At 31.6% G+C, this 15550-nt stretch overlaps 2 protein-coding genes across 9 annotated transcripts; both read left to right on the top strand.

Annotated features, from left to right (window-relative positions):
* Positions 1–7537: 7537 nt before the first annotated feature.
* Positions 7538–12827, top strand: LOC123921820. Of its 8 annotated transcripts, none has more exons than XM_045974505.1 (9): positions 7551–8029; positions 8230–8309; positions 8418–8475; positions 8872–9156; positions 9271–9375; positions 9657–10474; positions 11430–11481; positions 11895–12032; positions 12497–12827. In XM_045974505.1, exons 1-6 carry the CDS (start codon positions 8004–8006, stop codon positions 9664–9666), a joined length of 564 nt encoding a protein of 187 aa, XP_045830461.1. In that variant the 5' UTR covers positions 7551–8003; the 3' UTR covers positions 9667–10474; positions 11430–11481; positions 11895–12032; positions 12497–12827. The 8 variants fall into 8 exon arrangements, 6 of the variants coding, with proteins under 6 accessions (XP_045830501.1, XP_045830493.1, XP_045830461.1 ...); XM_045974521.1 differs by having other exon boundaries at positions 11890–12032; XM_045974515.1 differs by having other exon boundaries at positions 7555–8029; positions 9657–9775; positions 10006–11481.
* Positions 12828–12879: 52 nt separating this feature from the next.
* Positions 12880–13389, top strand: LOC123890033. Its single transcript, XM_045939574.1, has one exon. The coding sequence runs from the start codon at positions 12880–12882 to the stop codon at positions 13387–13389; it is 510 nt and encodes a 169-aa protein (XP_045795530.1).
* The last annotated feature ends 2161 nt before the right edge of the window (positions 13390–15550 follow it).

Below are 15550 nucleotides of genomic sequence, written 5' to 3'. Positions count from 1 at the left end.
GCTTAGGTAAAAAACAAACCTCATTTTCTACCCCACATTGAAGTGAAAAGTTTCACATCAGTATCAGTCTTATATGCTTTTAGTTGTGCCACCAATAAATAAGAGACTCTAGTCAACTGAAATTAAACATTTTTTATTTTTAGGACATTTCTTTAAGTTTTCAAACAAACCACAAGTAATTTATGTTTCTTAAGTTGGCAACAATTCTGTCCACCTTAATGTTGGCTTCAAAAAGCATACAATATATATATATACATCCTCTTATCCTATCCTGGCCTCACACCAAGGTTTTTTTTACTGTCTTGTTTCTCTTCTGCTCTATTTTGTCACTTGGATGTTTCCCTCACTCTTTATTCCTTTTTCTATACATTTTTTCCTCTATGTTTCTATTCCAATTGACACCAATAATGATAGTGTTGCTTTTTCTAAAAACAAATAGTGAAATAGAATTTTAGATATGATACAAGTGGATAGATCAAATTACACCGATATAATTTTATACTTTTCAATAAAATTGTACTAGTTTTATCATATGAGTTTACCTCAGTTAGTAGAACATTGCATTATATATGCAGGAAACCGAATTTCGAACTCCGGTCATCCTACTTATCCACCTTAATTTCTAGCCACTAGGCTACTTGATAAAAAAAATTGTACTAATTTTATTTTACAAACCTGATCGTTAGATTGAAAATTAATTTAATATCAACCATCTATATCAATTTTTATATAAATATATAATCATTCATATATTGTTGTGGCCATATTAGCAAAAGTTTGACTTTAAGGTGTAGTGGTAAGAGTTTGATCTTTAAACCTTAAGAGAGTTTAAATATCCCATAAGACAATTATAGAACGAGTTATTATGTTATTTTAATTAATAATGCCCCAACCTAAAAAATTATCCCACATATTATATAACAATAAAACTAATCAGTAAACTTAGAAGAAGGGAGATCAACACTTCGGTCTGCGGATATTTTTGTGTATAGATGGGTGTGAGGGAAACATGCTTGTGTAGATTTAATTAGAGTTTACCCACTTGTGGGACTATGGGTTAGGGATTTTACTATGGAACGAGCATTCACTTCCAAGAGAATGAAACTCTTGTCTATAAACTTTAAAGATGTAGCACTACAATTAACACTGAAATAGGCATATCAAGAGAATGAAACTCGTGCCTGTAAACTTTAAAGATGTAGCACTACAATTAACACGGAAATAGGCACATGATTCAATCACATCTAAACACGAATATATCTGAGTGTATGAAATTCTCCACTGTCGCACCACGAAGTATTTAAATTGACCTTGCATGTCCTTGCTCGTCTCCTGATTTGTGGATTTGCCAACTTTTCTGCTTTAAATTCTTCGAAGTCCCTTGTAAATTTGGGACGGAATGAAATTTTGCTCGAACCTGCTTTTAATACAACACCGTAGATAAATTTTCAGAACAAATATGATCAACTTTCATCATACTAAGTGTTCTGTTCCTTTGATCTACAAAAAGAGTCATGGGCCTTATAAATGTAATCTTGACCAATGCTAATATAGGCAATGTGTATGCTCCTCTTAAGATTGAATTTAAAGACTCCCCTTAGACATTTCTATTTGTGGATACAAATTGTCAATATGCATCCTCTAAATTACACATTTTTCTTCATTTTTTAAATTATAAATTTCTATTTGTAACATGGAGATTTGGGGATAATATGTATCTTAAAAATGCAAGGAATTTGGGACGATAAATGTTAAGAAGTCTTACATCAGTTGCGAAATTGTATGAATATATATCTATAAGTGAGGACAATCTCCACCTTATAAGTGAGTTTTGTAGGGTTGAATTAACTCTAATTCTCAATTCTAAGATAGTATCAGAGACTCCTCCATAATCCATTGTGCTGTCTTTGATTGAGTCATCCACCAATTATATATGTGTAGCTTAATAGTGTTGGATGCAAAGTTGTTTTAAGAAATCTCACATTAATTACTATAAGATCCTGAATATCAAAATAAAAAGCAAAAACAAAAACACACAACAGCAGTTTTCATATATCAATCTCATTATAAAACTACTATTTTGTATTATTGCTCTATTGTATCTGTATTTTGTACTGCAAATCAGTATAGAGCTACGTATTACGTATAGATAAATAGTTTTGAGAAATTTAAGGCCCGAATGTCCACGATAAGTACAAATGTACGAAAGCCCAGAGGTGTACCTCTTTGCAGATTATTAATAAGAAAATGACAAGAGTACAAAAATACTTGTATTTAAATTAAGATTATGATCAAAGAGAATAAAAATCAAATAAATTAAATAAGTAAAATAAAACCTTCCTTGACCAAAAAAAAAAACCTTCAAATTTTACAGTTACGAAGACAGTGTAGGATAAAAGGGAGTGGTGACTTACATATTAAGGGATGTTTCAAAGCTGAAAAAGCAAAAGAAACTCATATTACATCCTTGTGAGAAGAAGATACTTTGGCCAAAGTAGTAAAATTTAAAGATATGCATCTTTGACTGCCTCGTTTACCTATCATTTTTTTGCTTACTTAATTCATAATCAACATGGATGGAAAATACACTTCAAATGAATTTTTCATTTTATCAATCATTGGATTAAGAAAAAAAGATAAAACATGAGAGAAAAATTGGAGAAGATCCAAATCCTAAGCATACATATGAACAAATGAAAAATTGTAGATTCGAATTCGAGCCTAACATTAAATATTACTGCAGTTAATATTTAAATTGTAATAACTTTAATTTGTTTATATAGTTGGTGAAAAGATTTCTTGTAAGGGGTGTCATTCCCATTTTGGTTAATAACATTCTTAATTTTCTAAAGTAATTGAGTTGGCAAGTCCAAATTAAGCCTACTTGGTATGAAAGCAATAAAATGTTGATTTGGCGATTAAATGACTTAATTTTAGCATCCTGCTATTGAGTTTCAAAAACTCCTTTTAATTATTAAGTCATTTAATCGCCAAATCAACATTTAAAGTATTAGCAGTTTTGCCAATGACTTATAACGAAAAAAGTCACTGCAAAAAATCAATTTTTTTAATTATAGTAACGGTTGCTTCATCCCTCCCACTTCCCCGTCCACCACATCATTGGTGAGTGGTGACAACACTTTTTGAAGTTATTTACAATTTACAAAGTTGACTCTTTTTCATGTTATTTGCAAGTTTTTATTTTATTTATAATTTAAATAAATTATAACTCTTTAAATTTTCGTGTTTTTTTAATTAGGGGTCTGATTTTTAAGATCAAAATAGAGCTCCAAATTATGTGAGACTATGATGATACTATCGAGTCAACTTCCACGTGTTGGTTCATTTAGCTATATGTATTACTGATTTTAATGGATTAGGAAACATGAAAGTAAATAAAACAATATATAAAGATTTGGGCGACATTAGACCTGACCCAGGTATGAAAATACATCGTGATAAATAAAAAACAATCCTAAATCAAACGTAACAAATAAACACTCTTTTCGAGCGCAACCCAGCGAACCTGTGTATGAGCGCGAAATCAAGTTAAAAAAAAAAGTGGAAATTTACGGCGAGCATCCAGGATTAAACAGGTGATGGAACGGATTCCAACACGGAATCCAGAACCACGTACCAACAAACTCCCGAAACGAATCAGCAAGCATTAAAGCTCTTTCGATCCGCCAAACAATCCGAGAATAGTCATAGGGACTGAAACAGATAAGCACCTAGTACTGGAGTGGAGGAAAACTTACCCGTCAAAACTTACCCTTAAGGGCACATGTTAAGAAGATAAATGTGGAAAAAAATTATTGAAATTGTGATGTATTCAATTTTTTAAGCATTAAATTTTTTATATCATTAAATGCTATATTTCTATTTTTAGGTAGCTTAACATGTGCCCTTAGGGCACAAGTTAACATAACCCTAATGTTATTCCTCGAAGAAAAAAGAATGTCTAAACAAATTAGTACTACTAGTATATCGTGAAAGATAAATGATTCTGTGTTGATTTTATTCCAAGAACTTTTTATTATTTCTTATCTTTTTTTAAAAACAAAATATTTCTTAGGATGAAGAATCAACATCAACTTTCATTCATTTTTAAGATAAAGAACATTTCATTGATTTTTTTATGATGGAAACATAATGGCGGTAGTATGACAACCATGTGCAATATACAGTTTAAGATTTTTCTTAAAAAGTAATAATAATTCAAAATAAAAATTATTTATATTATAATTATTATTATCATGTGGAATAAGAAATATATATTTAACAACAATACTTAGGTTTTATTTAAGGGGACAACAGGTATATATTTAGTTAAAAACGAGTACGTACAAGCTTTATATAAAAAGGTCAAATAATGGAGCTTTCATTCCTTTTTCTTCAATTATTGTCAAACAAAATTCTTTTTTCTTCAGACTCCTTCCTAGGGTTGGGAATAGGCCAGGCGGCCTACAGGGGCCTTCGGCCTGGCCTGTATAAGCCTGGCCTGGCCTGACCTGGTTATTAAAAATGTCAGGCTTAGACTTTGAAAACGGCCTGTTTACATAAATAGGTCAGACTTAGGCTTCTAAAAAGGCCTACGAAGCTGATAGGCCGGCCTGTTTATAATAATAATTATTTATATAATATTATTATTTATATCTTATAAAAAAATATTATTTATAATAATTATTATTTTTCGTAATCGTATTTGTTATTTTATTAGTTTTTAATTATTGTGTTAATCATATTATTAGCTTTTTCTTAATGTTGTAGAAATTATAAAAATTTAAATGTAAACTTTTTAAGGCCTGTTTAGCCTATTTAAAAAAACTATATAGAGAAGCTTTAATGTAACACAGGCTTTTAAACAGGCTACAAGGCCAGGCCAGGCTTTTAAAAGGCTCAGGCCAGGCCAAAAAAAATAACATTTGATAGGCCGCAGGCTAGGCTCAGGCCTGAAAAAAAATCGTAGGCCAGGCTTAGGCCTGTCAAGGCCTGGCCTGGCCTGGCCTGTTCCCAACCCTACGTCCTCCCTTATGAACGAAACGGTTAGAATATTGATTTTGTCTCTATCATCAATTGCAATTTTAATAAAAAAAAGTTAGAAATATAGTTATTTTAACAGGAAACTGCAACGTTAACGGAAATATTCCTACTTTGATCAAGCGTATTCGTGATCTCATGAACATGAATTGGCATGTTCAGTTTAACCATACATGACGAGAAGGAAATAGATCAGCCGATTGGTTAGCTAATTTCAGTCTAACTTTGAATTCTTTTGATTTGCATGTTCTAGAGGGTCCTCCTAGAGAACTCCAAAGTCTCATTTTTGATGATGTATCCAGTGCCTGCATGCCTCAGAGTGTTCGCGTAGTGTTTTAGTTTTTTTTGGGCTCTGCCCTCTTTTTGTAACAAAAAAAAAAAGAAATATAGTTATTTATTTTTTTGTTTTTACAATCATATAGTTATTTAAGTTAAAATTGATTTTGGTTCAAAAAAAAAAAAGTTAAAATTGATTTTCTTTCGAAATATCATCAATTTGACTAAGAGAGGATTTAGATGAGGGATTTTAATGAAGTAATGTAATTCTTTTTAAGGAATTTAAATTCTTCTATGTAAATTTTATTGTATGGATGAAAAATTTGGAGATATTTCATAATAAATGAATTTGGTAAAGTATTTGATCAAAGTTAAATTTATGAAATTTCACGAAACAATTATTTGGTCTAAATTGTAAGAGAGTTTGACGACTTAAGCAAGTAGTTATGAGTTTGATTTTTGACTATAGATTATACATTTGAATTACCATGTACCCAAAACAAAAAAAAAGATTACATTTAAATTACCTAAAATTTTAATATTTTTAGAATTTCAAATTATTTATCCAAACACTCCATTTTCAAGTTCAATAAAATCCGAGGAAATAGACTCATATAGTGTACCTTTAAGAAATATAAGTCTATTCATTCACTCCGGATAGAATAAGAATAAGGGCAAATAGAACTTTCTTTGCTCCCTTTTTTCGGAGAACCCGGGTCTTTATGAACATAGCTCAGTTGGTAAAGACATTATATTCCATGTAATATATATATGGATTGAAGTTCGAATTTTAATACTTTCACTTATTCACATTAAAAAAAAAAATTATACTACTTGACAATAAAAAATATGGAACACAAACTCCTAACTAAATCCATTTCCAATTGATTGTCTCATATTCACCGACTTGGTTAGCTTTTTTTTTTTAATAATATATGTGGTGAATTACACTAACATTCAATAAAAATAAAAATACACTATTTTGACACATAACTCCACTTTTATAATTGTATTCTATTATTAGTTGTCAATATAAAATATAAAACTATTATGTTCGGAAAAAAAAAATGTAAGACTAATTGATAATGACAAATTGAAGCATTAATGTTAAGGATTTGGATCCTTTTCAATAAAAAAATTCTCCTACCATTATATGGAAAAATCAGCATAGAGAAAATAAATGAACGAAAAAACCACGGTCGTTGTAAAAAACGACAACTAGAGAATAAACACTATGTGAAAATTGTTACAACACATAGACTACCCTCAACCTTCCCTTGGCCCCCAATACACCCGCACTCTCCAAAGCAAATACCTAACTACATCTCTCAACCCTTTAATACAAGAGTACAAGAGAAAAATAAAAAAAAAAGTCAGATATAAGCTTAAAGTGCTACTGACTGGTGCAATTATAAACAAAAAACTTAAGTCCATTATATAGCCTTGATTTCCCCATTGCTTCATCATTCTAAGCGATGTGGGACTTCTTCAATATAATTTCTTTGACCTTTTTTTTTTCCTTCTTTCATTAGCAATGTGAGACTTACATTGCAATCAACCCCAACAATCATCTCTATTTTTTAATCCAATAATAAATCACAAAGAGTAAAACCACACTTAAGAAGAGAGCAAAGTGAATAAATATCTTGGTTACCTAATTCAGGGCCACTTCTAACATGAAAGAGTGAGACAAGTGGTGCACGGTGCACCACTTGTCAATATCTCGATAACGAAAATAAATTTTATAAAATTCATCATTGGATTGAAACTTTATATCATATAGATCATTCATATAAATTTTTAGAAAAATTAAACATCATTTGATGTGTTATTGAGACCGACCAAAATTAACGGTATTAAGTAAAAATTCATAAACCGTTAATCTTGACGAGTCTCAATAACATATCAAATGATGTTCAATTTTTCTAAAAATTTATATGAATGATCTATATGATATAAAGTTTTAATCCAACGGTAAATTTTATAAAATTTGTTTTGGTTATCGAGATATTGACAAGTGGTGCACCATGCACCACTTGTCTCACTCTTTCATTTTAGCCGAAGCCCCTAATTCAGATTTGTTATTGTTCTCATTTTTAAAAGTGTGCATTATCAAAGCACTTTAGGCCCAACTTAAATATTTATTGAAAACTAATGTCTTACATACAAATGATTCCTAATCTTATTATACTAAAGGCAAGGCAGATTTGTAAACCCTAAATCAATGGAAATCTGAAGCCCTAATTTTCACCCAATTGTGCTTTGCCATATTTCTCTATCATCCAATAAGATTTTGACACACCTAGGTTACAAGGCTGTCTTGGAAGCCCTAAATCTTTGCTTATTAGAAGCAATATGTAACACATGCATTGGGTCCAATGACATATGTATTTCTCTTTTCCCAAATTTTTTTTATTTGTAATGTTTTTTTCTCTCTCTTCTCTCCCTCTCTCTCTCGTACGCTCTTCTCTCCCTCCTCTCTGCCTCATCTCATCCATCACCGTAACATCCACCACAACCCCCCCCACCACCTACAAATCAATCACTCGTCAGAGGGAGGGAGTGGCCGAGTGTGAGAAGATTTTCTGGGGAGGGAAGTTCCGGTGAGGAAGAGAGAGTTCCGGCCGTGATAGAGAGTTCCGGTGGCGTTTCGTGGCGGTGTTTGGCGACGGTGTTTGGCGACGGTGATGCTTCTTGCTCCTTCGTTCATCTGGTTTGATCTTAGTTTCTATACTATTTTTATTTTTATTTTTTTTCGTTGCTTTTTTTTTTGGTTGAAGATTGGAGGTGGTGGTGATGTGTGGTGGTTATGGTGGATGGTGATGTATCTCCAAATTCATCTTCTACATTTCATCTTTCTCAATTTGTCAATTTTCATCTCTGTAATTGGTACTCTGTGTTGTATTTTTGCAGGCTCCATGGAAGAATAAGGCTCCTTCAGACCTCCACCTTCCTCCAAGCCAGCCAAATCTGGTGGTGGCAAGCAGAAGAAGGTTCGTTTTTCTCTTCAAAGTTTTTTTTTTAATTTTTTTTTTGCAGCTTTTGTTTCATCGTATGTGTAATTAATAGTGAATTTCAGAGCTTATATTCATTTTTTGTAGACTCAAATCCAGGTATAAGTTGTTATTGCAAACTGATCATGCCACAACAACATCAAAGGTATTGTATCTATTATGCAATGACAGTGATTTTAGAGGAATTTTTAATTAGGAAAAACTTGTATGGAAATATTCAGGAACTTCTTAGTATGAAATGCATATTAGATAATGAGATTTTTAATTGTCTGTGGACAATATCGAGAGATAGTTTGCATAATTTATTTCAGATGTATGGTTCTTGATTTACAAAGTTTTTCCTTATTATGCTCTATGTTCTTAACCTTGCATCTATTATGAAATGATTGTGTGATTTTAGAGGAGTGCTTAATTAGTGTTAACATACATAAATGAATTTTCCAAACAAAGGAATGATAACTGAGTAGCTAGCTGTTAATCATTATCTGCTATCATATTGTTTTGGTAGAAAATTCTCAACTTTCTTGTCTTTTAAATGCAGGATGACAGAACCTGCCTCTAATGTGGCATCTTGCAGTGGAACTGCGATGGAGAAGTCATCAAAAGGATATTTTAGGAACATTCATACAAGTCATCAGTTTTTACTTTATCATTTTAAGAAAATATTTATATTCTGGATTCAGTCTATTATGCTTCCTAGGATTTCAGCGTCTAATTTCGACGTAAAACGTTGTACAGATAACACTTGCAATGGCTTCTATTGTGATTATTTCTCTCCAAATACGGCTTACAAACCAAAGATGTGGACAGAAGCTTGGACTGGCTGGTATTGATGCTTTGTTTCTGATTTCTTAGGTTTCCATAAGAATATGATAAATGTAAGCTAGATATAATATAAGCTTGACTATACAATGCCTCCGTTCCTCTTCTATGCTTGCAGGTTTACCGAGTTTGGAGGTCCGGTACCTCACCGACCTGCTGAAGACTTGGCATTTTCAATTGCAAGATTTATGCAAAAGGGGGATCATTTATCAATTACTACATGGTAACTTCATTATTTATTGAATTTAATGTGTAACTTTGTAGGGTTCACCGTATTTAAATATTGAACTTGGCCATTCATTTTGTTTATTTCAATATCATGGTGGAACAAATTTTGGGAGAACTGTCGGTGGTCCTTTCATTGCTTCAAGCTATGACTATGATGCACCTCTTGATGAATATGGTAAAACACAAAGGATTCCAAAACTTGGCATAACCAATAAGAACTCACTTGTATTTTACAGACCTAATTAGGGTTCTTAATTTTGTTTCTTCTGTGTGCAGGATTGCTTAGGCAACCGTAATGGGGTCATCTGAAGGATTTACACAGAGCAATAAAACTCTCCGAACCGGCTTTAGTTTCTGCAGATCCAACCGTTACACGGATTGGAAACTATCAAGAGGTATGCATGACTTGTTTGGATGTCAATAAACTCAAAGTGGGCAGCAGATATGGCTATAGGACTTGGTACCGGAGTTCCGTGGATGTCAATAAACTCATCTCTCTTTCAAACTGTTTTTCGTTTTTTATTTATTTTAATTTTTGCAGAAAGCATTCTAATGATAAAATTGAATAGTTTTGATTTTTAACGATTTATGTTTTGTGGTGTTTGTTTGTTTGTGTTGGACACAGGTAGTTGAAGTTTCAACTTCCAAAACTGGAAAACATGGACATGTTAAGTGACACTGACATCTTCACTGGCTTGTGATGTATTCAAGAGTATTAATGTGATGAATCTTTTGAATTCAGGTAGAAACTGAGGATGAGGTACTATTATATTGCTCTAACCTGTTTCTTGTGATGTATTCAAGAGGATGCAGACTTATTTTCCCAAAGTTGATCATTTTTTTCCTATCATCATTTGCTTTTTTGAATCTTTTGCAATAGGCTTGGTTTTAAGAAGTAGACCAATTTTTGCGGTTTTGATTTTGTAAATTATTTGCTAACCATTTTACTTTGCTAATTTGCTAAATATAAGGCGGTTTTGTTTTTTTTATACATTTTTAGATTGCTCTTCTTTCTCGCTTTCTTTTGGCATACCTTGCGACGTGAATGAGTGAACAGGGAGCACACACAACAACAGCGGCAGCCTCCGATGTAGGTAAGGATTTCATATCCATTCTAACCTTAATTTGATTACCTACTAATCCTTTATTTAATGCATTCCTAAATGCCCCCCAAAACACATTTAATTGAGCTCATGTCACATCACTACATTAGATATGCTTTAAGTATGTAACTAAGTTAAAGAAACACATTTGTAGAAACAGTCCAATACTAGATGTATCATTGAGATAACAAATTTACTAGACTGGCTCATAAGTTTTTCTGTTTTATAGCAAAAAAGGTTTGAATTTTAGCGCTTGCAAAAGAGATAACATTTCTGTCAAACCTGTCATGATGGTACATTAATCAAATGAGTTAGTAACAAAAAATCAAATATACTGTCAGCAAACCAAACCAATAATGTTTGATGACAGAAATCGGTTAGAGCTAATTTAATTTAGATTAGTAGTTTTGTCTTTCTAGCTGATATATGTTATCAAACAAACATCAATAGTGGAAACCAAGGTTTTCAACAACACAATTCAAAGTAAATGAAACAAAGAGGTTAGTTTTTGAAATTTGAATTTTCTTTAATTAATTATAATTTTCTTATTTCAAAAATCAAAATTGTTGTAACCGATTCTTTTGTGCACACATAACTGATTTTATTTTATATGTGATTCTTTTGGCATGGTAAGTGTCACTTTGTTGGTATTTCCGCACTCTTTTGTTTATCCATATTTTGAATCAGTTTCCTGTAGTGAGGTGCATGCCTCTAAGGAATTTATGGTTTATGTGAGGCATACCTTCAACACTTTATTGAAAATTATAGATGTTGATTTTAATTTTATTGTACTCATGATTTGTGGCAATACTTTAGCTTATGAAATTGCATTTTTGAAATCTCCATGAAATTGAGCTAAGTTATGAGAGTTGGCAGATAAGTTCAGCCGGTGTATACTAAGATCTCCATGAAAATTACTTACCATTTTTATTTTACCGCAACGCAGAGCACAAAACGAAGGGATAATGACGACTCTGCAATAGAATCTGACATCAAAGGTACCTCTTTCTGTTCAAAAATATTGAACTCAATAGCTAGAGTACTACTCTTTTGACTAACCATTATTCACTTTTAGAATTTTCACCTTAAGTCATATACTATTAATAATTATAATTCATAAATTTTCGTCTCTGATTTATAAATGGTGGGTCTGACTATAATTGTTGTGAAGGAAATTTCCTAATTTTTTAAGATTTCATTGTTGTCATGTGCATCATAAAAGTATTGAGATTATTCATTTGTGTGGTTTTGTCTACATTTTAGTGACTAAGGAATAATGAATTAGGATTTATATAAAAGTGCTTACATATCATTACCAGAATTTCACTCATTCTATTTTTAGCTGTGCATTTGACAGCATGTTGAAGCCATATGTGACAATTTTTGCATAACTAATACATGTGCAGTGCAGATGGGATAAATGCAATTGTATCATGAAAGCATGCTCACAAAAATGTGTTAACCAATAGTGTGCAACTATTTGGTTGCCATACTTTTCTTGCTTTCCCAGAAAAGTTACAAGCCTCCTAAAAGACCCTTGACAAACAAGGTTTGTTGGTCTTTTACTCTTTTACATTTTTGGTTTGTTATATACTTATATGTATTCAATTTTTTAGTTATTATAGGAATGTTTGTTAGCTTTTTGGATCTGTATATATATAAGGCTTTTATTATGCAAACCTATCTAATTGAAATAAATGTTCATAGTGTAAGCCTTTTATTTCTTATATATATATTGTTTGCAATTTCATATATGGTTTTCCATTAATCTATAATCCACTCCATCCCAAGAGAAATTAGTTTGCCAAATGTAGTCATTGTTGTGCTTAACTAATATTGAGATTTGAGAGGAATATAAATTTTGTCATCTAATAGTCTAAATACACATTAGATTGCGTACTACATTACTTTGTTAGCACATAGTTTAGTGGTTTGGCTTTAATTTTGGTCACACGACATGTTCTTCCTATGTGGTGATACAACAAGCTTAAATTGATTTCTTTCTTTGTGCAGGTTCTCAAAATCATAGTTTCTAGCTTGCTTTAATGTGAGAGATTTGTAGTAGATAGTATTTTTGGGAGTTGCTAGATGGATTTCAAGATGATTCCTATGAAGTTAGTAACTTAAGAGTTTGAAGAAAAATTTGTAAAATCTAAGGAAAGAGTTTCTTTTGTGGTGTCCTTGCATGTTATAAGGAAGATTGACATGTTATAACTTATAACTTATGATTCCTATCTCTATCATTTTGTTTTCCATGTGTTATTTTTGGACATTTATTTTGTGATTAACATCATCCATGATTGAAATATATTTGGCGTTATGGTGATGTATTTTATTTTAGTCATTTTGATGTCTTTTTCGCATGGGTATGTACTTTATTTTGATGTTCTTTGGATATGGAATTTCGATGTCTTTTTGCATACGGTTATGTACTTAATTTCGATGGGTGTGAGAAGCGTTTGACTTATATCACAGATGCACTCTTGCCATCAAAGAGAAAGTCCAAGAGATGCGGTGTTGCATTGATAAACAAATGGTTAACCTTCCCGGATATGGGACACATTGTAGCTTCTATTTTGGGCAAAGCAGTCGTTAAGTTGACGAAACAAGGAGCATCCGAGACATTTTTTCCATTGCGCGGTGTTCCATCATCCGACCCTTATTCGCTGGTTATTTGTGTTGGAGCTATTCCCGGTCATTATGTCTATGTCAGGTTGAAGGATGGTTGTCCGATACCTCCAACGTGTGTTCAATGGAAACAACATTGTTCACAAGAAACTATTGTTTGGGAGTCATATTTTTCTATTCAACAAGCCAAATATAGTAAACTAATGCCCGAGCAAATTGTCCACGACAAGAAGAGTGCCCGTGCTGGTTCCAGTTTTTGTGATCCAATTGACCTTTAATTTGTTTTTGTTGTTTTCTGATATGAATCTGTACTTCATTTACTTTGTTTTAATTGCGACATGATACTATTTCAATTGCGATGTAAATGATGTCCCCCTTTGTTAATTTTCGCATGTTCATGACTAACTTTTTCGGCTAATAGCATCCATGATTGGTATATAAATGATACCCCCTAAGGAATTTGCATATGCTTATGACTAATTACCTCGGCACATAACAACCATGATTGATATACAAATCACGTTCCGCCGAACCCGTGCAACGCACGGGGCAGCCGTCTAGTACTACTAAAGGATAGGAAAAGAACAAGTGCATATTTTAAATAACATGGTCAACAACTTAATTAAGCAAGCACAAAAGAGAGGAATCTTTATGATTGATCAAATATAGGCAATAATACTAACACACAAGCTATTAATAATTGACAAAATCGAGACTCCCCTAGATTGGTGTTACTTCTCTTCTTTCCTCTATATTTTTTTTTATGCAAAAGTACAATAGGATGCCAAGTTTATTTTGAGACAACCACATGGACAAAATCCTTGACAACCTATGAATATAATTAGGACCTAATGTTTAGGTTTATATGGTAGTTAGCAGATGATTAAGCTCAAAGCTTTCTGCCGTCAACTCTATTAGTTTAATCTCAGTAGTTTTTTCTTTAATCATTTCTTGAAACATTTGTAGTTGTGGTATTTGAAATTTTAATAGACATTTTTTTGTCAAACTAAATTTAGTGACAAAAAATGCATAGTGAAATTTTTTGATTTTGACCTCGGTATATATAATATAATGTTTCAACAGGGCTCGGAAGGAGAGAATATAACAAGAGAAAAGAGGAGAGAAGAGATTTTAAAATTGTTTGTATTTTTAATTTGACAATAGAAAATATTTGAATGAAGCAAAAATGTACAATTATACTATTTAATTTATTTAATATTATTGTTATAAAATGTCATTTAAGTATGAATATGAAGAGAAAATAATTGTGTTTTTCTCTTCTCTATACATTCATGGAAAGACGGTTAAAATTAACTTTCCTTTTTGACAAATGGTTAAAATTAACTTAACAATTGATTATAATATAATATAATTTAATGTTTATAATTTATAGGGACTAAAAATAAAATTTGGTATATTTAGAGGGATCAATAACGACATATTTATGTAACAAAAAAACGACATATTTAACACTAAATTTTATTATAAATTAAAAATATACTTTTATATTTTTTTTGAACAAGCCAAATATACTTTTATATTATTTTACCTTTGCAATTTCGCCCATTGCTATAGCATGGAGTCAATTTTCAAGTATAACAAATTGATTAGTGTACATGTATATTTTAACGTGTGAACTATATATATGACATTAATAAATTTAAATTACTTTCTTAAATATAAAATTGATTTTTAATTAAGAATATTCTTTTATGTTATTTTAAATTTTATCAACTAGTTGAACCACTAATTTTACCAAATATCTCAATTAATTTATGAACTATAAACTAATTAATACCTCCGTCCACCCCTTTGGAAAATTTTCTTGTCACTTTTTATAAGATCTTTGAATTTTCAACCACATTACTTATTTTTACCAAACATACCTCTAACTATTCTACTCTTAAAGTAGATAAATGGGTGTTTGGGGTTTGAACCTCAGCATCTACACATAAAATGCGATGTCTCTTACCAATTGAGTTAAGCTCATATCTTTACACTAAATATCTTGATAAAATATAAAAAATGTTCTTTATTAAAGAATAAAATCAACTTATCAAGACTCGTGATTAAATCAACAAAATTCTATATTTAAAAACGAAAGTAATATAAACTATCAACCATCAATCATTCACAATTTTTACTAAATGTAGAAGCTAAATAGTACTCGTATTAAGCAAAACCCAAAACAAACACTACACGAACAATTGGAGAGAGTAGTAGGGATGACAATGAGTGTCCATGGGTGCGAGTTTGATACTACCCAAACACACATCCATATATTCGGGTGTCACCGAAACCCAAACCCAAATGTTGTTCGGGTGTGAAAATGAAACTCACACCCACACCCGATGGGTTCAGGTTTTTCCACCCAAACCCGAAACCCATAACAAGAACACGCATAATTGATTATCTGCTCAAACCCGACCCGAACTATAT

The sequence above is a fragment of the Trifolium pratense genome, linkage group LG1 (assembly GCF_020283565.1).
Source record: "Trifolium pratense cultivar HEN17-A07 linkage group LG1, ARS_RC_1.1, whole genome shotgun sequence".
NCBI classification, from domain to species: domain Eukaryota; kingdom Viridiplantae; phylum Streptophyta; class Magnoliopsida; order Fabales; family Fabaceae; genus Trifolium; species Trifolium pratense.
This window is presented reverse-complemented; position numbering and strand designations above follow the sequence as displayed.

Excerpts from the sequence above, each read along its gene's own strand:
- LOC123921820 (XM_045974529.1), top strand. The coding sequence starts at position 8,004 with ATGCTTCTTGCTCCTTCGTTCATCTG. Across the intron at positions 8,310-8,417 it reads GTGGTGGCAAGCAGAAGAAG|ACTCAAATCCAGGTATAAGT; the intron begins GTTCGTTTTTCT and ends CATTTTTTGTAG. Across the intron at positions 9,157-9,270 it reads ACAGAAGCTTGGACTGGCTG|GTTTACCGAGTTTGGAGGTC; the intron begins GTATTGATGCTT and ends CTATGCTTGCAG.
- LOC123890033 (XM_045939574.1), top strand. The coding sequence starts at position 12,880 with ATGGAATTTCGATGTCTTTTTGCATACGGTTATGTACTTAATTTCGAT.